The sequence below is a fragment of the Helobdella robusta genome (genome assembly GCF_000326865.2).
Source record: "Helobdella robusta unplaced genomic scaffold HELROscaffold_5, whole genome shotgun sequence".
NCBI lineage: Eukaryota > Metazoa > Annelida > Clitellata > Rhynchobdellida > Glossiphoniidae > Helobdella > Helobdella robusta.
The window spans coordinates 3,463,749-3,486,744 of NW_008705254.1; the positions used below are offsets into that span (position 1 = coordinate 3,463,749).

Consider the following 22,996-nt stretch of genomic DNA (forward strand, 5'->3'; position numbering starts at 1 on the left):
TCATTTTAGCCATTCATTCATCTTATTTCAAGTGAACATGTTGGCGAAATTCTTGAACAACATGCTGAGATTGAAATCCTACAAATGAGAACAATAAGAATGCGTGCAAACCTATAAATAAAATAAAGCAAGAATATGTAAGGATTTTCATTATTTAAACAACTGTATTAACAACAATACAAAAAAATTTAAATTTTATAAAATGAATATAATAATATAATAAATAAATATTTTCACCATATAGTTAAATAAATATAAAACTAATTTCTGTCAAACATCAGAATGTACGCGCTGAAACTTTTGAACGTGCGAACATGTGTCTGCAAATGGAAGCCTATGTACGCACGCATGTATGTATAAACGTATTCATGTGAATATTTTGTATGTATATAATTATATATATACGCATGTATGTATAAACGTATTTATGTGTATATGCTGTATGTATATAATTATATATGTACACATGTATGTATGAACGTATTTATGTGAATATGTTGTATGTATATAATTATATATGTACGCATGTATGTATGAACGTTGGTATGTGAATGTATGTACCCTGTGTGTACAAACAAAACGTAGTTATGTGTATATACTGTATATACGTACGAAGCAGGTATATGTGTCGTGTTTATGTTTTATATACGTTTAAAAGTACGTATTCACAAATTAATTGATGATAAAAAAATATAACATTTGTACATGTACAATAAAATTTGATGAAGCCGAAATGAGTGAGCTAAGCAACATTCAGTAAGTTTAAGTACCATATAAGGCACCAGAACTGGAATGCTGTTTATACATCCAATCCAACCACTCTATGCTCATATTTTCAAACTATGAAGAAGGTCATCAGTCAGTCGGTGAACCGTCAAATTAGATAGATGGAGAGTTAAATTATTACCAAAACATTTAGATGCATGCTTGCAAATTCTAGTGAATGAACAAATGAATGAATGAATGAACGAATGAACGAATGAACGAATGAACGAACGAACGAATGAACGAACGAACGAACGAACGAATGAATGAACGAACGAAAAAATGATTAAAGAAATAAAAAATTTTAAATTAATATATATTGAAATTAATTAAAAAAATAAATTAATGAAAACATTTCTATAACACAGATGAACTTGTATGTGTCTTTCTTCGCCCATCACATTGTGATATATTCGAAAGTTTTACAAATAAAATAAATTAGTGTATAAATTCACGAAATGGTATTAACTAAATAAAATGAAATTAAAAAAATAACAGATGTTCAGTTTATTAATTAGGCGTAAACTTCATCGCAACAACATTTTTTCATTTGAAACATGAGCGAAAAATAAATTTTACAACCAAACAAAGTGAACACAAAATGACTTTGAACATCAGAAAGTATGTGGACGATGCAGATTAAAAATAAATGAAAAAAGATTAAAAAAAAAAAAGATTGAAGATAGTACGATTATGGGAGAACTAATGTTGTTTCATTATCATTAACAATTTATATACATTTTTCCAATTTATTTATTTATTTATATAAATAAAAATATATATATATATATATATGAAGAAAAGAGAAATGTTTTAGCAATACAACATGAAATATGATTGTATATATGAATATGAACAAAGTTGTTATATAACACACACACACACACAAATAAATGAATACATGAATAGATTGACTTCTATACACATATGGAGCGTCACTTCATGTTGTATGTTCTTGAAGTTTTGAAGTCGCGAAAAATGAAATATTCTCAAAATTTAAACTAGATGGACAAGCCACCAGCCAAGCGTTCGAAGCAAGCAAAGAGACAAACACACGTATGAACTACATACAGACATACTTACATATCCACATACGTACATAACGAATCGAACAAGAAGGCACATGGTTGAAACACAACAACAACAATACCACAACTACCACACTACCACAACTTCCTCAACTACCACAACGTCATCGCCATCATACAAACGACAAATCAAAAAGCTGCAAACAAACAGCTGATGGCTTCAACGGCTGAACTCCTCACCTCAGCGTCCTCATCTTTCAACAACAGCATCAGTGCTGCCAACATGTAAAAAGTTAATTTTTCAATTAATCTGTTTTACAAAAATATGAAAAGTTAAGATAAAATATAAAAAACAATTTGAAAACATGAAAGCAAAATATTAAGGGCCTTGGCGATGAAGACAGACTTCTAATACGCACAGAAGTACCAATGGCCCACGCAAACACAGCGTACGTGAATAGGCGTGAATCAACACGGTACACACATTTCTGTGTATGATTAGTCAGGATCTCAATGAATTTGAACACGGTCACTGCAGCATGAGACTGCAACATGAGACAGCAACATGAGACAAGTTGTCATCAATAACCTCACCGCCCAAACTACAACAATTTATGGTCAAGATTTTGTAAAAGATAATTCATAAGAGTATAATAGCATACCAACATAACATAACAAGACACAGTGAAACACACACACAAACGCATGCGCATAAGCGGAACATAGTAACGCCGAAAAGTAGCGGCAAACTACCTCTGCAGACTTGGTCCTTATTGATGACTGACGTGACGTTGGTGTCATCCGTGCAGACGCCATCAACACCAGCGACACCATCGACAGCCCTGTCGACATTCCCATTCTCAACACATTCAGCGCCGCCAACTTTTTTGGAATTTCCCGCTTCTATTTTCGAATAATTGCCCACCAAACAACCTTTTGAAACGTTGGAGTGGTGAAAATATAACTAAAAAATCAAGATGGTGAAAGATGAAAACATCAACATCAACTTTCGTGACAAAAATCGCAAACGGACACAGTATAACAACAACACAACAACAACACAACAAACACAACACATTGACCACAATACCCAACAACAATCAACAACGCAAAAAACACAACACAGCAACAACAACACACAACAAGACACAACATGACACAACCAACAACACACAACCAACAAACATAACATAGCAACGACAACCAACAAACACAACATAGCAACAACAACAACACACAACAGCAAAAACGCTTACCAATGAAAATGGCCGCATTGCTTCTCAGGCGATTGTTGTGGCACTTGAAGTAAGTCAGCAGTCCCATGCTGTAGTATGCAACCTTATCTGGAAGGTTTCTAACCTGAGTGAGTGAGTGAGTGAGTGAGTGAGTGAGTGAGTGAGTGAGTGAGTGAGTGAGTGAGTGAGTGAGTGAGTGAGTGATCAAACACCGAATAGCAAAAGATACAACCGAACAAATGCCTAACTAAGGAAGAACATGAGTATAATCAAAGAGAAAAAAATCTAGTAAATAGGGGCCTCATTACACAGGTGGTAAATTAAAACTCATCTGACTCTCTCTCTTTCTCTCTCTCTCTCTTACAATTAATTTGGAGAGATCGTTCATGAAGAGAGAGTACTTGAGGGCAGCGTCATCTATCAGGTGCTTCTGAAACATTTCATTGATTTCAGCGGCGTCCAGTAGGGTACCTAGCTTTCGGAGACATTTCTTGCTGGCCTGTGCGTGTTGAGGAGGATGAAGATGATGAGGATGAAAAAAAGAAAAGGAGGATGGAGATGTTGAAGAGGAGGAAGATGGAGAAGAGGAAGAAGATGAGGATGGAAATGATGAAGAGGAGGAAGATGGAGATGAGGATGAGGATGGAGATGATGACGAGAATGATGAAGAGGATGATGGTGAGGATGACGATGGTGGTTCCAATGATCATCTCGTGTTTTAAAGGTTACATAATGATCTTTAGCGTCATAATTACGATCGAAACTGTTTTTTACATTCAACTCAGCACTGAAACCATCATCACGCTCGCGATCATCATCATAATCAACTCCAAAACAACCATCACCATCATCGTGGCACCATCAGTTGACCTAACCTGGAGAACCCTAGGCTCCTCATCATTAAGGTGTAAGAGGATGGACACGATGTTTGAATGCACCTGCTCGACGAACTGTTCCTTGTTCTCCTTCAGTGCGAACGTGGACAGGTCACCAAACAGCTTCAACGAGGTTTCACGGATGTCGGCGTTGTCCTAAATAGAGAGGTCAGTTCGCAAAATGCGTTAAGCAAGTCGGTGCGTGTACTGAATCTTAATCTCATTAATATTTTTAATCTGCTAATTATGGATTCGAGAGAGATATGGATTGTAAAAACTTAAAAGTTTTTTGTTAGAAGTTTTGTTGTCGCTAATGTTTTTTCTGTTGTCGGTATTATCGTTGTTGTTGTTGTTGTTGTGTATTGGACGTGATCACGAACAAATACCCACTTTATCAAACCAGGGCCTGATCCTGAGAGCCATCTTGATGACGACATCATTCACATTGGAAAGGGACAACATGGAGACCAGCTTGAGCAGTGACGTCATGGCTTCAAGAGCGATGACGTCATCAACATCATCCTTGTCGTCCGTCCCAGCCATGAGCGCTGTTAGAATGGAGGCACTGTGCTTCTGGACCTGGTTTGTGTGTCAGATCAGTTGGCGTGCTTGCATGTCTTGGATGGAATGTGAGTATGAACGAATGCGTTGCATTATAACTAGTAACACATGCCGTAAACTAACAACATGTTAATATAGATACATGCACACGCCCGTGCACACGCTCGCATGCACACCGACTAACCAGCCAGCAAACTCACCACGGGCTTTCCATTGCTCGCCAGATTACCAAGACCTCTGATGCACATTCTTCTAACGACTGAATCGTTGTCCGCCAGCCTGTTCAACAAGCTGCCCACTAGGACATCCACCGCACCGCTGTCCTCTCCGCAACGTTTGTTGATGAACTATAACGAAGGCATGTTGGTGAGGATGGAACGTGGTGATCACGTTGAAGATAACAAACACGTTGATTATGGTGACATATGACAGTAATGTTCCTGCCATCTACATAACATTAATGACAGCAATGCAAGAGACAGCAAAACTGCAACAGCCAAAAAACACACAGACTCTTTGAACATCTTTACAATCGATGAACAACAACAGATAATATCAACAACAACGACCACAAATAACAGCAACAACAACCACAACAACAACATAACGACGATGACCTACCTCAGCGAAGATGACAGCCACCATGATCCTCTGCATGGTGTAGGCACTTGATAGCAAACTGTTCAGATTGCCCGCCAACTTTGAAATCATCATTGGATCGTGATCTGCGAGGCATCTGATGCGATGGTAATTATGATGACGACGATGATGCTGGAGACGATGATGACGATCATGACAATGGTGATGGTAATGTGGGAGTGACGCAGCTGCATTGGAGACTGATGTAGACCATTTAAAAGATGACGATGAAAATGTAAAGATGGTGATGAAGATTGCAATGATGAGAACCTGGCAAATATGGTGAAGCCCTCCAACAATCTCTCCTGCTTATCCATTAGTAAGATCTCCCACACCTTCTCATTTTCCAGCTGCTCGATGAATCTCTGCTGTTGCGAGGCCGTCACAAGTTGTCTCAGTGCCTGCACCGATATCGTGGTCGGTGATGTTGAAGAAGAACCCGGCGACACTCGCTGAGACTTGTTCTGGGACGATTTCTAAAATATGAATAAAAAAATTCAAACAAATATTACACCATAAACATCGCCACCAGGGAAACACCACACCAAATGATAAAAAGACAACCTTTTTATCGATTTTAGGCAGACTGGTCTCACACATAGACGCCACATAAGACATCAACAAGACAATCAACTTTCCGTAGTTCTGCATGACAACGAAGTTGCTTTCTGGTGCTTTCATTATGTCTGTCAGTGCTAATATGGCCTAGGCAGTTTATGTTGTTTGCGAGTTGTGAATAATTGAAACAATTGTTTAACCGTTGAATAATTTTTTGAAACATATATTAAAATTTCAACAATTTTGACTAATATAATTGATAAAAATTATGTTTATATAAGAATATACAAATTATGTCTCTACAGTCTTGACAGGTTAATTCGAAGTCTGTCACACGAGGCAAAGCAAATAGATTTAAAAAAACGACAAACAGTTTTTAGCTCTCAATCATGATAGATAACCAACCTGCTAAGCAAACGACCGATCAACAACCCCATAGTTCTCTTAACTATGAAAACAACTCACGAAGCAACAACAACCGACAAACAGTCAGCAAAACAGCATGAACTTACAGCCAACGGCAGAACAGTAGCTCTTCTGTACGATTTGTTCCTGCCCCTCACTTCCACAACTTCTTCGTATGGAGTGGACCTGGATAGTGTCTCGAAGAGGTTGTCCACCAGGGAGAGGGATAGCTGAGGGTCGTGCCCCAGGTCCTGCCAGATCTCGCTCGTCATGCTAAAAAAATATCAAACGAATCTTTAAAAATTTTTAACCACATTTAAAATGTACACGGCATGGCTTATGTTGAAAGAAAATGTCTAAATCAAATTTAAAAAGCACGGCGTTATGCTTATGATAAAAATGGAAGAACGTTTAATGTAGATACTAGATATAAAATGAAACTTATAAATGTCTTTTTTACAAACCCAACCAACGGATAAGTTTCGTCAAGGAGAAGTGTGATGACCTTGACGAGGTGATGGGAGGTCAACGCCCTGATGACTCTCAGTGCACCAGTTCTCGTTTGAGGGTGGGTGATGAAGGGCAGAGTGTTGTGCAAAGTATGGTAGATTTTGTCAACCTGCAACAGTTAAAGTTTCAAATTTGCACACGCGATGTGATGAATAGATCCACTTTTTGAATAAATCATCATAAAAAATTACTGGAATTGAAATAAGAAAGATGAAGTAACAAATGAAAAAAATGAAAAAGATGACGTAACAAATGGAAAACAGACCACGCCCTGCAGCTCCATGCCCCTGGATTTGATGCAACATGCCAGTATGATGCTGACAGCAGAAGAGGACTGTGGTTGTAGGTCCAACAGACTGCTTATCAGCGTTTCTATGTACAACAACAGGTGGTCGAACCCAACTCGAAAGTTCAACACCTGAAATTAAAATTGTCACGATGTAATGATGGTGTCAGCGAGCAAGAGCTACAACGATCATGATGAATAAGTTATGGTGGGAGCGCGGTGCGGTTTCGCAAAAATGGCAACTTCCTTATTATAAATCCCCGACAACAACTGCAACATCGTCTACAGCAACAACATCAACAGCAACTGCAGTAACATCAACATCTACAGCAAAAACATCAACAGCAACATCTGCAACAACCTCGGCCAGCTGATTAACGTAATACAGCATGGCGTCGGGATTGTTGAGGACGTTGTTGTCGCACAGATGTTGCTTTATGGTCTCCATCTTGTCAACATTCTCGTCTCGGAAGTCTGCTGATCTTCCTGGTATCAAAAACATGGACAAAATAATCTACGACGGTTTTTTTTAAACCAAATTATAAATTGCGATAATTCTTCTATTGATGACATCATTTTGAAAAGAAGTTAATGAATTATCTTTTTTTTAAGTTGAACATTATACCAAAACAAACCGGAAAATATTAGGCTTAGAAGTTGGAATAATTGAGCGTGACAACAAAACATTCATACTGTATCGTCACAAAAAAGAAAAAAACTGTCCACCGTCTTTCCCGAGACTAACATTGCACTACATTCAACCACGCAACATCCCCCACCGACCACACAACTTCGTCACGTTAAAAACAAAATCAAGAACAAAAAACCATCTCGCCACCAACGACCAACCAACAAACAAACATGACCTCTGACCTTCGTATCTTAGCCCAACAGAAAGCAATTTGTGCAAGCAGTTGGCAGCAATCATTCTCACCTGCACTGATTGATCTGCACACCTGGGCACTATGAAGCCTACCACCTGACCCAGGTTCCCTATTTTGTTGACCTGAAATAGAAAAAAAAACTAAATAATAAAAAACCTAAAGTCTATGCTCATATAAAAGAATTCCAAATGACGAAAAATCATTTACGTAATGGTAAGCATTGATATTTATTACATAGTTTATTAATCGTGGCAAAACAGACACAAACACGGTTTCGCTGATAAAAATCAAAATAACAAAAACAAAAATTATCATTCGACAAAAAAAACTAACCAGCGAGTTATTAATTTTCTTTAGATATATAACAACGACATTGTACAGCATTGTTAAGGCTCTCAGTCTTTCAAATTCTTGAGCTGATATCAGGAGGGGTTGCAAGATCTAGAGATTTAAAATTATTAAAAACATTCTAGCACGTGAAACTCTTTGGAATGAGAGCAAAACCTGTCTACTATGAAAGACTATTGCATTAACTCGGTGAAATTCAAAACGTTATATAGATTTTTCATTCATGCAGGTTGATTCAGCAGACTAACATAATACTGCTTGAGAACGTATTAATATAAAGAATACCAACAGATCATATATGAAGGACTTAAGCTACTAGCTTAGTAATAATTTCTCAGTAAAATAAAATTTCATTCTACATGAAATTGTTGCATGGATGTTTGTATGAAAAGAGTAATTGCTTTGTAGACAGTGTAATATTTCAGTGCTCTGTCGTTCAACCGCATATATAATTAAACGTCATAGAAGAGCCTAATCTTTCAATAGAACGAGAATTTGAAAAAGTAAATAATTAATTGAGACATGAAAACTGGGAGGTGACCTGGAAGATAGCGGAAAAGACGCCTGGTGACGGATCACGTTCCACGAAGACAGTTGCCAACTTAACGAGAGCCACATTGCACTTTTGTAAGAGACTCTGATATGTCGTCTGCTCCTCTGATGAGATCGATGGTGATGATGACGGTGATGGAGATGAAGAGGAGGAGGAGGAAGATGGAGGAAGATCTGGAGGGAGGGTGATAATGCGAGATGCGAAGATGGAGAAGATTTCGTGGACATCTGACGACTTCAAAGGTGGATCCAGTTTGCTGGATGTTATCGTGAATAAGTTAAAGGACGAGTAGTCGGATGAATACTTGAAAAAGTGATGTTTCAATCAATTAACAAATGAATTAATGAACGAACACCGTGTATAAACACAGCCCCGGTAACTCTGAAGATTAGCTGTAAGGGGATGTGCGTTCGTTTATCATAACTGCACAATATAAAACTAAATCCATTCAAACAAACAAATAAACTATTGAAAAAATGGACAAGTGGATAAATGAATGAACAAAAGAACAAATGAATAAACAAATGATCTGATGTGATAAAAAAATATCCCAAGTGCAAATGTAATATCGATTAAGACTCAATAAATGAATAACTAAATAAATTAATTAATTATCTTCGACATTTTCAGACTGGTATGGCATCTACTCTTCATCCTAACAACACATCATCCCGTCTACAACGCTAACAAAAACATTTCAACTTGAGCCAAATCAAAAAAGTAACGAACACAAGAGCAGAACATGTGGTCGTTATTTGAGTTCGGAAGTCATTCGGCAGGGACGTCTGGCTTTCCTGCTTCATCAGATTCTGTTGGTGTGGAAAACAAAATACTCTTGCAATGGAAATAATGACCATGATAACGTGATGATGACACAATGATGAATGATCATGAAAGCATGCCAATCCCTCCCCCCTCACAACGTTCCACCTTGATCCCATTCAACATCACATCTCTGGAGTTCAGGATCAACCCTTTAATGGCATGTGAGGAGTTCTTGGAATGTATGGATCGACAGACAAGTTCAATGCTCCTAATGATGCTCACTTTTAAGGCTGGATCCTGGAAAAGATTACGTTGGCTGAGATGATGAAATTACTTCATTAATCGCGATATATAAACCACTCGCTATAAAACAAACCAGCCAACCAACCTTGATATTAGAGACATTGTAATGGTTGATGTGAGCCAGTATATAAAAGTCCAGACAGGACTGTAGCATCTGTGGTGGAACGTACAACGCAATGTAGCCATAGCACAGGCAGATTGTTGATTTGAACTTCTCATCAAACTCACCCACCGCTTCCTAATTTGTTTGTTTGTGTGCTTGTTTGTTTGTGCGTTCGTTTATATGTTCGTGATATGTTTGTTAGACAGATAAAAAAGTTGTTATAATAATAATGCTAATGTCACTAAGGATGACAAACAACATCAGCCAGAGTATGTTGCGATAGATTCTCAACGACAATTGCAGTATTAATAACGCCAGCAACAAATCATTTCAGCAAAACGACGAACCACCACCAGCACCTTGATGAAAGTAATGAAGGAAGATGTCTTCTTCGATCTCAAAATGCTCTCCAGTTTCTCAAAGATGACGTCAACATTGGACGATGGAGGCGTTGGAGGGGGAGGTGGCATTGATGGGGATGTTGTTGGTGATGGTGTTGGTGCTGCTGGTGGTGGTGACTTCGATGGTGGCGATGACAGCGGCGATGATGTCGATGATGGCAGCGGTAAAGATAACGATGGTGACGATGCCAATCCGATAGCTTGCGCGCATGCCTGAATGAATGTGTTGTTTGTAGGTGCGCCAGTTGTCTACACGAGTTCGTTTCGTGTTGCTAGCGCTGCTATATGTGTAAGAGACACCATATTCGTTGTTCAGGTAGCAATCATTAGACACCACATTCTTACATCACACAACTTATTTGTAAGACACCCTAAACAAACAGAATCCAGACATCAACAACTTAGCAATATCATCAAAGACATCAACAACTTAGCAATATCATCAAAGACATCAACAACTTAACAATATCATCAAAGACATCAACAATCGTGGTCAGGTCAGCAGACAACAGTGAAAACACAGACAACAACAACATCAACAACAAAATTAGAAAGATCAATCAGCAACCTCTCTCTCGTCGGCGATCTCATGGTTGGTGTTATTGAAGAGAGCATCGATGCACGTGCACACAAACTCCTTGTTCATCATGTTCTGGTTGTCCTCCGCCATGCTCAGGTCCCTGTCCTTTTCACTGCCGCGAATGCTGCCGCCCTTCTTCTCCAGAACTGGAACTATGAAGATGTTCTTCTTGACGGGTATCTTGCTGATGGCAATTCCAATGCACTTGAACAGGAAGGCCTGGTTGAAAGTGGTGTACAAAAACACTCTTACGAAACAACGACAAACTTAACAACAAAACAACAACATAATTCAAGACCAAAGCACGCAACACTTTTTATAAATACAAACTTTTAAACAACAATACTAATAAATAGCCACAACAACAACATCACGTAAGGCAATATGATTTGTACAACAAAATCAATATCCTGTAAGAGTACCTTCTCTAATGGTGATGATGAGTAGAGGCTGATCTGTTGCAGCATCTCACGCCCGCACCTGCTCGTCCAGCTTTCCCTCTTGATCTCATCAATCGTTGCGCGTAGGATCTGAACGTTGACCATAACGATAATGACCACGATGATGACTGTAATGATGATGACCACTATGATGACCGTAACGATCATAGTGATGATGAAAAGTGACAACAATGATAACGACGACGACACTAACATTTATAAGAGCGGCCTCCCACTTCGTTTGGTCCCACTTTTTGTCATCACTATCATCATCTTAAGTGTCGATCAGTTAGTTGATGTATAAAAAACGTTATGAACAATTAACAAAATTATAATGAAATGCTCTTTTTGGCCAATAAACCACGTCAGCTAGCATGCGTGCGACCAGCAATAAGCTGAAGAATCAATCGAGACGCCACCAATCATAAACCAACTAAATCAAAAAGTTACAAATCATGCAATGACAGACAGAAGATGTAAAAAAACGATGAAAGAAATATGAAATATGAAAAAAGAACAACAAATTCAACAAAATAACCAAAAACATCAACAACATTAACAAATCCACAAGATTATTGACATCAATGGCATCAACAACAACATCAATAAAAGCAGTAGTTGACCTTCAAGAATCTTTGCCATGTTTGAGAAACTCTTCTTCCATAGGTCCTCGAGACACGGATGGAAGAGTTTGGATAGAGATATGAGGGCTTGCAGCACGTACACTCCTCTTTTGTATCCATGCTTCGGATGACCAAGCAAAACCTAAATTTAAATAATGATGAATGATAGTGGTGCTGGTGGTGGAAAAGATGTTAATGACTCAGATAATCATCACATCAACATCATATTACATCACCACCACCTCACATTAACATCATCACATTAACGTCATCACAATAAACAATTACACGACATCAACACTTACAAACAAGCGAACGAAGATAGCCTCAGGCTTGGGTACGGAGACTTCCCTATCGAAATCAATGTAATAGTCAGGATCACCATTCTCTAGCTTCTTATTGGCCAGCGATGAGATAGTTTTACAAACGACGCCACATGCGTTGGTGTAATTTGATTGGATGAGAAACTCAAATAAATACGGCCACAGAGCCTACAGAAAATTAAACAATAAAAAAATTAGGCAAAGATAAGATACATTTATAAAAATTAAAAATTGAAATAAAAACTTGTTTTTCATGTTTCATGCAACAGTAAATATGAGATCTATATTAGCGTTGGATTCAAAAAGTTTATATCAGATTCTATATTCAAATAATTCAATAGAATAATAATCAAAATCTTCTTTCGCCATTGCTTGCATTTCAAATGGAGAAATTTATTTAAGGATGTCAATTACATTTTAATTAGTAACTATAAAAAATAATTTCCCAAAATTAAATCTGTGTAAACTATGACAAGATATATTGTTACATTATCTCACATGCCCTATGCCACTCATAATCTTTGCAATAAAAAAGAAGATTGTGATTGTCTTACAAAAAAGTATTCTTTTCAACACATTAACAACGTAAAAAGCATCATTAGTTAAAACTGCTATCTTAACAAAAAAAAAAGGAAATTTGACCAAATAAAAACATATCCAACGTTGTTTGTGTTCTGTACAGTTGTGGCCAAAAGATGAAGAACATTTTCACAGAACATTCTCAGCATGTTGTTTGTGACGAAGTTTTGATCGACTGCTTGTTGCTGCTGCTGCTTCTTCTGAGTGCTGCCCGTTACTGACTGGTAATGGTGATAAGTGAGTCAGTAGACGTAGAGAAATTTGAAATCTCAATAATTTATAGCTTTTTTCAAAAAAAATTTATAAAAAAAAATAACCTAAAAAATCAAGAAATAATGGTTACAATTGTCTAAATAGAATGACAAAGATGCACGAATTTCCAGTTTCAACAACCAAAAAGTGCTCAAAATTAGCAAGAGGAACAACATATTTACAACACAAGCAATACTTTCAGCAACAACACATTTGACAACAACGACAACAACAACAACATCTCAATCACGAGAACATCCCCAAAGAATGTCACCAGGCCACGACATCCCCACCCACCCAGCACCTCGTCATTCAAGAGACATTGTTTGAGGACAAACTCCACAAATGATTTCCCTCCTTCCAGCTCCAAGTAACCATGATGTGATATCTTCACTAATGTTTCCGCCAGCGACCGACGCACCTGTCGAAAGATGAGGGTTCACTATTAAAGTTCAACTGAAGTATTCTGAACAATTTATTGCCAAAGTTTACTATAAAATTGAAATTAATAAAATGCAAAAGTGGATTATATCGGAACTCTCATAGGAAACATTATTACAATTACATCGTCAATAACACAGCGAATAACATGGTCAGTTCATCACACTCACTTTGTTACTAGGGTCGTTAATGATCATCTTCAATCCAGATAAAAGTTGTTTCTCTTTATCCCGTAAGCTCTCCCCTAAAAATTGTAACACGTTATTCAGCAATAACACATTTATCAACGAAAATATAACAAATCAACTTACATCTAACAACAAAAACTAGATTAAAAATAAACACCTTGCGGAATATAATCTTTGAAAATAAAGAAAAATTAATATTTCCAAGCAAGCAACAGACGAGTAAGCAGGCAGTAGATAAGCAAGCATCATACCAGTATAATTAACCAGATGTTGAATGATGTTGAGGCACGTGATGCGTGATGCCTCATTCACCGGGTCCAACTTTGCCATGATGAAGTTCACCACTCTCTCTGGAAAGTACTTGGCTATGCGTGTGTGTGTGTGTTGTGTGTGTGTGTGTGTGTGTGTGTGTGTATGAGTGTATGTGTATGTGTTTAGTAGTGGCGTGTTTTAATGTATATGTGTGCGCGTGTGCATGCGTGTGTGGTGTGTGTGTGTGTCGTGACGATGTTTATTTATTTAGATATTTATTTTTCAATCCATACCCACCCAACAGTGAGAAGCATCTGAGTGACTGGTTGTGGTTCTTAACAGAAGTGGTAGACGTGAGATTGATGGGCCACTGAGATTGAAGGAACAATGAATTGAGGATGTTGTCCAGGTAGGGGTCGACCGCCATGCAATCTGTCGCCACTGCAGCTTCCAACATGTGGTGCAGACCCTGGTGTCCCATTCGTCATGAAAGTAAAGACGTCAAACCAAAAGATGCAAACTTAAACTGAAAATTTTCAACCAAATATTTCAACTATTTGAATTATTTATTCCTAAAAATCTGTTTACATTATGGTGGCAAAAGGCAGTGCTTGCAATGCCAATTTATTCTATTCTATTCTATTAAAGAAATAAAATTTTAGCCCTTTTTGTAAATTAGAACTGTTTTGAAGCATTGTGGAACATTCCATGCAATGTCGCCAAATCTAGCATTCATCATCATGCAGTCATCAATGCAACTTACAGCCACCATTACAACTATCACCATCATCACATGGTGATGATACTTACAGCCACCATTACAACTATCACCATCGTCACATGGTGATAATACCATCATCACAGCATCACATCATAAACACCAACCTCAGTAACAAGCTGACAATAATGTTGTTTCTTGAGGATGCTGCAGACAGCAGGAATGAACTTCTGCAGACACTCATTGAGTTTCGTCGATGCCAAGATGTTTGACATTCGACCCAAACATTCAACCACCTGACCTTTAACCTGTTCAGCAAGTTATATAGATTGTAACAGACAATGAATTGATGTTAGCTAATAAAAACAAAGGTTGTTTTATTTTTGAAATGAAATCCATAAAAGTAAAGTCACTTTAAAAAATAATATATCTGACAGATGAAACATAGTCAAATGTTTATCAGTTCACAAAAAAATACCACAAAAAGTACAGAATAAATAAAAATGTACACTTAATTAAAAACAAATTCTTACATTCAAGCCCAGACAAAAAAGCTTGCTAAAAAACAACACATGTACACAGATAAACACAACACACACACACCAACAAAAGAAACACACCAACAAACAAACACACCAACAAACAAACGCACCAACAAACAAACACACCAACAAACAAACACACCAACAAACAAACACACCAACAAACAAACACACCAACAAACAAACACACCAACAAACAAACAAACATGCCAACAGACCCAAACCTTGAGGTCCTTGTTAGACAGCCAGTTGTCGAAGAGGTGCTCCCAGGCAGTCCACACTTCCGTACTAAAAAACTCTTTCTTAACATTCTGGTCTGGTGCCGACTCGATGTTTGCCATATAGTCGACTATGGCTTCGCTGAATGATGACAACACTATGGTGGAGGGAATGAATGAATGAATGAATGAATGAGTGAGTGAGTGAGTGAGTGAGTGAGTGAGTGAGTGAGTGAGTGAGTGAGTGAGTGAGTGAGTGAGTGAGTGAGTGAGTGAGTGAGTGAGTGAGTGAGTGAGTGAGTGAGTGAGTGAGTGAGTGAGTGAGTGAGTGAGTGAGTGAGTGAGTGAGTGAGTGAGTGAGTGAGTGAGTGAGTGAGTGAGTGAGTGAGTGAGTGAGTGAGTGAGTGAGTGAGTGAGTGAGTGAGTGAGTGAGTGAGTGAGTGAGTGAGTGAATGAATGAATGAATGAATGAATGAATGAATGAATGAATGAATGAATGAATGAATGAATGAATGAATGAATGAATGAATGAATGAATGAATGAATGAATGGACAGTAGGATGGATCAATCGATGGATAGATGAATGAAGAAATGAAAAACAAACAAATGAATGAATAAATTAACGAATCGGTGATTGAATGAACGAACGAACGAATTTGTGAAAATCATACGAAAATGACAATCAAATTAATCACTTTTAGTGAATATAAACTTCATGTTGTCACTCTTGGTCATGAGGAGCATTGGCAGACAGGCTCCCAAGCAAGCCTTCATATAAGACGGAACCATGCCATACACTGCATTCAATCAGCATGTGAGAACCAAAGTAATTCAATTGATTATTGATACGAAACCAAGCAGCCTCATATTTACACAATTCTAATCAATTACTTAAAATATGCAACTGGTGAGAAATAAAAGCTAGAACAATATTATTTTGTAGCTGAACAACATTTTTAACTAGTTTAAAGTGCAAAAGTAAAATTAATACCACTAAGAAAGCAAACAAAGCGAAAATGCACCCACGACAAAATTCCAAACCATTAACGAGAGACAAATTAGAAAGAGTTTGGACGACAAAGAAGTGAGGCACTGTGTTTGGTTGGAACTTCTCCAACAATTCCGTCATGACTTCATGGCAGAACCTGCTACCCAGCAACACCACTATGTCACTTGACAGGTTTGTCTGGTCCTCATAACCTATTTCCTAGTGTTTTCATGCAATCATTGTCTCTCATTTTTACTCAGTCAACTCAACTTTGTATTCATCAATTTATTCACCAGATAACAATCATAAAGACACATGTGAGTGATGTTAATAATATAAATATACGTTCATCTATTATATGATTTTTCGTTTTTAGAATTTGTGAAAATCTGGTCTACTTTCACTTGCATTGTTATATTTTTTAAATTATTTATGGAAGCTAATGAAGAACAAACTTAGCAAAATATAATTCATTTGGTTATAAGAAGTATTGAAGAATCAGAGCTGCTTACTTTGTTCTGAATCATTTCAGCAAAGGATTGTTTAATGACATCACGTACAACATCCTCAGAAATGTTGTCAACATTATCCTTCAACACTTTCAACATCACATTCAACAAAATTGACTTGTGCACCTGTGGCATCTACAAACACATTGATTGGCCATTGGTTCTATGTTATCGATGAACAAAAACAGAATATGATAACTCAAATAGATCACAGTAAATCCAATCAAAAATTTTCTGTCACTCATACGTTACAAAGTTAATATTATCCACTACAAACAAAACAAATAGATAAATAAAACAATGTATAAATGATGGATTTTACAAATAAAAAATGGAAAACCAAAATCATGCACAAACATTACCTTAGGATTTTTGACAAGATAAAGGTTGCAGTACGAGACGACAAGATTGCAATGTGATTTGCCAACGTTCACCAGAGATGACTCAACTGATTTTCTCACCGAAGGACTTTTGTCATTTGCGGTCTCAACCATTGACATTACCATTTCTTAACAATAATTATTTATTGTCTTTTTATTAATTATTTACTTACTGATCATTCAAGACTGCTTTATAAGATTTTATTCAAGATAAGCATGACACTCGAAAATATTTTTCAATAATTAATTTTGTGTTGGTGTAATCTATTTAATATACTACAGCAAAAACAATACTAATGAGTTAATAAACCAAGTAAATAATTATTAATAGTATATGATTCAAATTTAATTTTAAAATCTAATAAAAAATTTAATTGGCTAATAATAATAATTTGTAAACATTTTGGGCAATCTAAAATAAATTAAATTAAACAAAAGAAAAAAAATGAAAAAGAACCAACCATCAAGATGACCATTGTCAGCTGGCTTCATTACGGCTGCTGAATCTTTTCTCTTGTTGGTGACAGTGGTCATTTTGGAAATTTATTTATGAGAAAAGTTAAAACTCAAAAACCAGTTACAAAGTTTTTTAAGCAGCTTTTATTAATTAATTAAGGTTAGTTTTATAAAAATAAAATATAAAATAAATAAATTATAATTATTTATCAGATTATCTGCTATTCCTGTTTCTATTTCTCTTTTATAGTATAGTATATAGTATATATAGATACTATATCTTCTATTCCATTCTAATATTATTATTCTATTCTAATTTCTCAACTTTTTTAATAACTAATTCATAAATTTAGTTAGCACCTACTTTACTAGTTATTATTTATTATTACTTATGATTAACAGTAAATCATCATAAGTAATAATAAATTAACTCATTAACTTCTAATCTAATCCAAGTCTAATTCTAGTTTAATTCTTATTATTCTATTCTAATTTCTTAACTTTTTTAATAACTAATTCATAAATTTAGTTAGCACCTACTTTACTAGTTATTATTTATTATTACTTATGATTAACAGTAAATCATCATAAGTAATAATAAATTAACTCATTAACTTCTAATCTAATCCAAGTCTAATTCTAGTTTAATTATTAACTTCTAGTTTTATTAATTAAATTAGTAACCAATACCAGGCTTAATTAGTAATAATTGGAAGAGACATTATGTTTTAATTAGTGCATATAAAAATTTTAGTACATTAGATCACGCAACAACAAAAGTGAAGTGAACGTCAAAAATTTAAAAGCAGAAATATGTTCTAAATTTAGGCAAAAATTAAATAGACGTCTTGTTATTTTTTATTATTGCCCAAGTATTACTAAATTTCATGTGACTTAGCATAGAAAATAAAATTTTTCGACAGGTGTTTTTGTGAATATAAGGCCCTATATGGAAACATCTTTTATGATGAATTTGTGAAAAAAATATTAAAAAATTCCATTGGTATATAATAAGTATAAAGATTTGTCTATAAAATCAATCAATCAATCTGACAGTTTAACTGGGGAAGACTAGTTCAGTGGTCAGTTTACAATTAGTTAGCCTACAAAGCTAATAAAATGTGAAATAATTAATTTTCAATTAATTCTCAAACAATTGCTGAATACAAGGTTTTTAATTAATATACAATTTAATTATCTAACAATTAAATTAACTTTGTTAATGATTATAAAATGAGGTGTGGCAGATCGTCGTTGACTTTACTTTATTTTCTAAAAAATCTGACTCCAGTAAAGGCATAATCTTTCACAATTACAACATGCAAAATGGCAATCTAATATAATGACTAGGTAATCAAAATTGTTCGTGTTCTCATATGCAAAATATTAAATCAAATCCTTTAAGTCAAAAGTTTCATCATCAGAATATTTTGTTAAATATATTATTGACGGTGTCCTCCATCTGTTAGCTGGCACATAAATGCCGTTGTTTTGTCGTACAATAACATTGCTATTGCATTTGTTGCTTTTATTGTTTGTCTTTGCTTATTTTTCATAAAAAATTATTTGTTTTGAAAAACCATCGAATAACTTGAGAGTAGTCAGAATAAACTAACGACATAATCAATCACAAACAAAACCAGAAGTAACATACAAACAAACAAACAGCAACAAAGAGCTTCATTAAGTTTTACAAGACATTTTTATGTCCTTTTAATAATGCTCTTCACAGATACAATGAAATACATTGGTCCACTTTTCGAGTATACTCTGTTGAAGATGCGACTTAATCGAACTTTTGTTTACTTTGTCCATATTGTTATTGTATTGTTTAAAACTATATGTCGGCTACTTTGTATATTCAAGCTGATATTCATATAAACACGCCAAGATGTTAAAACATTAGAAAGTGGAAAATTGGTAATCTGGTTTGAATCTTTGTGAAACTAAACAAACTCTGTCAGATTTTCAGTGTAAAGTTTTTCAAATAATTTTAAATTAGATTTTTCAACATTATAATTTTTAAATGTATTTACATGAGAATACAAATCAAGAACCCACAGCTAAATAAAGTTAGCACATAATTACATAAACAAAAGCCATGATTTAAAAAGATTTGTCGTTAATGGATAATCAAATGAATATAAAACCTTCAACTTCAGCGATCAGCCAGCTGGAGAAAGTTGTTAACGAACGTTCGACTTTGAATAAATTATGTTGTGCACAGACAAACCTAAACCTCAGCGCACAAATTGATCGCGTTCAACAGATTTATATGATCCTTTAACGACTTTTGAAATGTCACAACTTTGAATTTTGGGCCAAATCTCAAATAAATATATATTATTTATAAATATATATTATTGGCTCAAGCCAAAGAAGGCCTGAGTCAAATAAATGTATGCAAAAAAATCAATAAAATGAAATTTTTTGAAAGATTATGAAAAATTTCAATGGACTCAAAAATAGGACGACTTATTTGATGAAATTTTATTTAATTTTCATTTCGGTTGAAAATGTTGATAGTAACATTTGAAAAAGTTGGTGCTCACATCGCGGTTGTCGTTTCTTGTGACGCAAACTTTTCCCGCCACGCATGTTATTATCTTTATGACAAAAATCACCAGCTTGCTACACAATTATTTTATGTTTATATATGATATGTAAATCACAAATTTTTAACTTTCTGTGTGTTCCTTTGTTTGTGTGTGTGCTTGTCAGGGTATTTATGTGTAGTTGCACACATACTTATCATACTTATATGTATATATATATGTATATCGTGTATACAATAATATGAAAATAAAAAATAATAGTAAGAAAATAAAATAAAAATAATAACATAAATACATAAATACATATATATGTATATATCGAATACTATGCATTAGTATTTGCGAGTGTGTGTGTGTCTTTTTTTGCTTTTGTTGCTGGCATGTCTTGAAAGTTTTACAACGTTTTAATGAAATAAAACTGCGATTTTAATGGCTGCGATGAACACAGGGGTCTAGCACATATGAGCATAAAATTATTTTTATGTTCTGGATGTCTCAACGCTGTTGGGTTTTTTATTTCAAATCTATCTTTCTATCATCTTCAAGTCTTTTTCGTTCAAGTTTTTATAAGTTTCATTTTTGTTCATTCTGTTTAGTCAGTTTAATTTATTTTTGTAATGATCTTGCTCGCTATATTTTGGGAACTGACTCGTTTGATGTTTTTCTATTTTGGGAACATTCAAACACTTGTACATCTCTCAGTTTGTTTCTTTCTTTCAACCATGTTTTTTTCATCATCATTATCACCATCATAAAAGCAGTTTTAAATTTCACGGTGAATTTTTATGGTTGAGGAAAATATAAAGATAATTAATTCATTATGTTTAATGTGCTGAGAGTTCATGCCAACCAAGTGTACGTACGTGCATTTCTTTTCTGGTGTTCCTTGCTTCATTAAATTACTCCTGTGGTTGTAGTTAGAATTAATTCTGAAAACTTTATGAACGAATAAAACTAAATGATTAAAATGAAATTCAATTAACGTATAACATTTGGTGAATGCTATAAAATTTCAACATTTCTTAATAAAATAATTCACGTTCACTTATGTTTGAAGTTATTTAACTACAGTTCTCTGAAAGAGCTAGCTGCCTTGTGTGACTTTAATTTTTTAAATCTCTCATGAGTCACGCAATTAAACATTTTTACATTTTTCTGTTCGTTTCTATTCTTTCTTTCTATCAAATTTTTTCTTGTCTCACTCTCTCTCTCTCTCTCTCTCTCTCTTTCTCTCTCTTTCTCTTTCACTCTTTCTATCTTTCTACTTACTCCTCATCTCAGCGTGGTACGAGCATCCACACTGTTTGTTTTGGATTTCAATTCCACGGATAGCAAGAAGCATGCTGAAGGAATACGCTGAGGATTTTTATGCGTTCGGTGATTATTATATTTTTAATAACAAAATGCACTCAAATGAAATTTTCATAAAAAGTTTCTACTTAATGTACAATGTTGCAGAATAATTTATAAAAATGGTTTATATGAGATAATTTAACCAAAGATTTCAAAACCATTTGTAGACTTCAATTTCAACTCATTTGAATACATATTTTCAAATGATTTCAATTTACAAATTTAAAAAATTCAAAACCGTCTTAACCACATTAAATTTTCTGATGGTTTTGTTAATGCGATCAATTAATAACGAGCATCTTTTACGCATCGACAACGACCAACGACAAGTTTAAATATAATTACAACACTTTTTTTTCTGAGACAACTCAGATTTCAAAAATTCTTATTACCTTGTTTTTCCAAGTATTATATTATGTAAAAACATTCTCTATAAAACTATTCTCCATTCAAATGTTGATGATGACAACAAAAATAACCACGACTATAATGGTGATAATGACGATCATGGTGATTAAGATGACGACAGTGACGAATAAATAAAGATAAGAAACTAATTACAAAGACGTGCATAACAAACATTTATAAGAAAAGTTTGTTAAAACATTTCTTCTCATTACTGCTTTACTGCTGAATCACAAAGCACAGACACACAAATACAACAAATACACACGCACACACACACACACACACACACACACACACACACACACATGAACGAAGACATAACCACGGGAGCACTCACAAACACACAAGCAGGCAGATGAACGTAAAGATGAACACATACTGATGCTAACTAAACACAACGCACGCACACATGAACACAAAACGAACGCAGGGAACAACGTAGTTTCAAATGCAATAATTTGGTGCTGTAGCTTTTTCGCATAATCAGCACATCTTAACCTATGTTATTTATGCTTCTGATGTTTCTTTCAATAATGTGCGAGTCAAGTTTGCTTATCATAATATGTTTGACATGATAACTTCAATTAAATTTGATAATTTAGATGAATTACTGACTGACGGCTTGCTCCCAAATTAAAAATTTTCATATGTACGTTGGAAGATGTTGTGTGGATGTTGCGCGTGTCTCACTGCGATGCGAAGAAGCTCTCCAGCGTTTCAACAAATCGCAAGAAGTTATTCAATTAAAATACAATTCTTTGTATAAGATGTTTAATAAATTGAAATTTTGTATACAACAATCGAAAATACTGAAACCTATTTTGGTTGGTTAGTACATGTACAAATATATAAACAAAAAAAAGAGAAAAAACTTAAGAACAACGTTAATTGATTTACGCATACACAAACAGTCACACATCAACAAGCAAGCAGAAACAAACTCACAAACAACAGTACAGACACGCACATAA

The 22,996-nt window shown here is 35.1% G+C and overlaps 1 protein-coding gene across 1 annotated transcript; it reads right to left on the reverse strand.

The window, feature by feature from the left end:
- Positions 1-1,982: 1,982 nt before the first annotated feature.
- On the reverse strand, positions 1,983-17,787 carry HELRODRAFT_189222 (hypothetical protein; the record flags this gene model as incomplete). Its single annotated transcript, XM_009027308.1, has 37 exons — positions 1,983-2,068; positions 2,547-2,726; positions 3,050-3,152; positions 3,393-3,527; positions 3,904-4,059; positions 4,294-4,482; positions 4,665-4,811; positions 5,086-5,200; positions 5,374-5,579; positions 5,668-5,808; positions 6,174-6,339; positions 6,531-6,685; positions 6,842-6,994; positions 7,224-7,348; positions 7,736-7,868; positions 8,080-8,187; positions 8,636-8,903; positions 9,350-9,456; positions 9,578-9,709; positions 9,801-9,953; positions 10,166-10,432; positions 10,788-11,018; positions 11,222-11,329; positions 11,454-11,512; positions 11,863-12,004; positions 12,168-12,353; positions 12,848-12,985; positions 13,321-13,437; positions 13,628-13,701; positions 14,195-14,366; positions 14,783-14,923; positions 15,382-15,533; positions 16,072-16,173; positions 16,418-16,583; positions 16,877-17,008; positions 17,236-17,381; positions 17,715-17,787. The coding sequence occupies 37 exons, from the start codon at positions 17,785-17,787 to the stop codon at positions 1,983-1,985; spliced, it is 5,364 nt and encodes a 1,787-aa protein (XP_009025556.1).
- Positions 17,788-22,996: the final 5,209 nt, after the last annotated feature.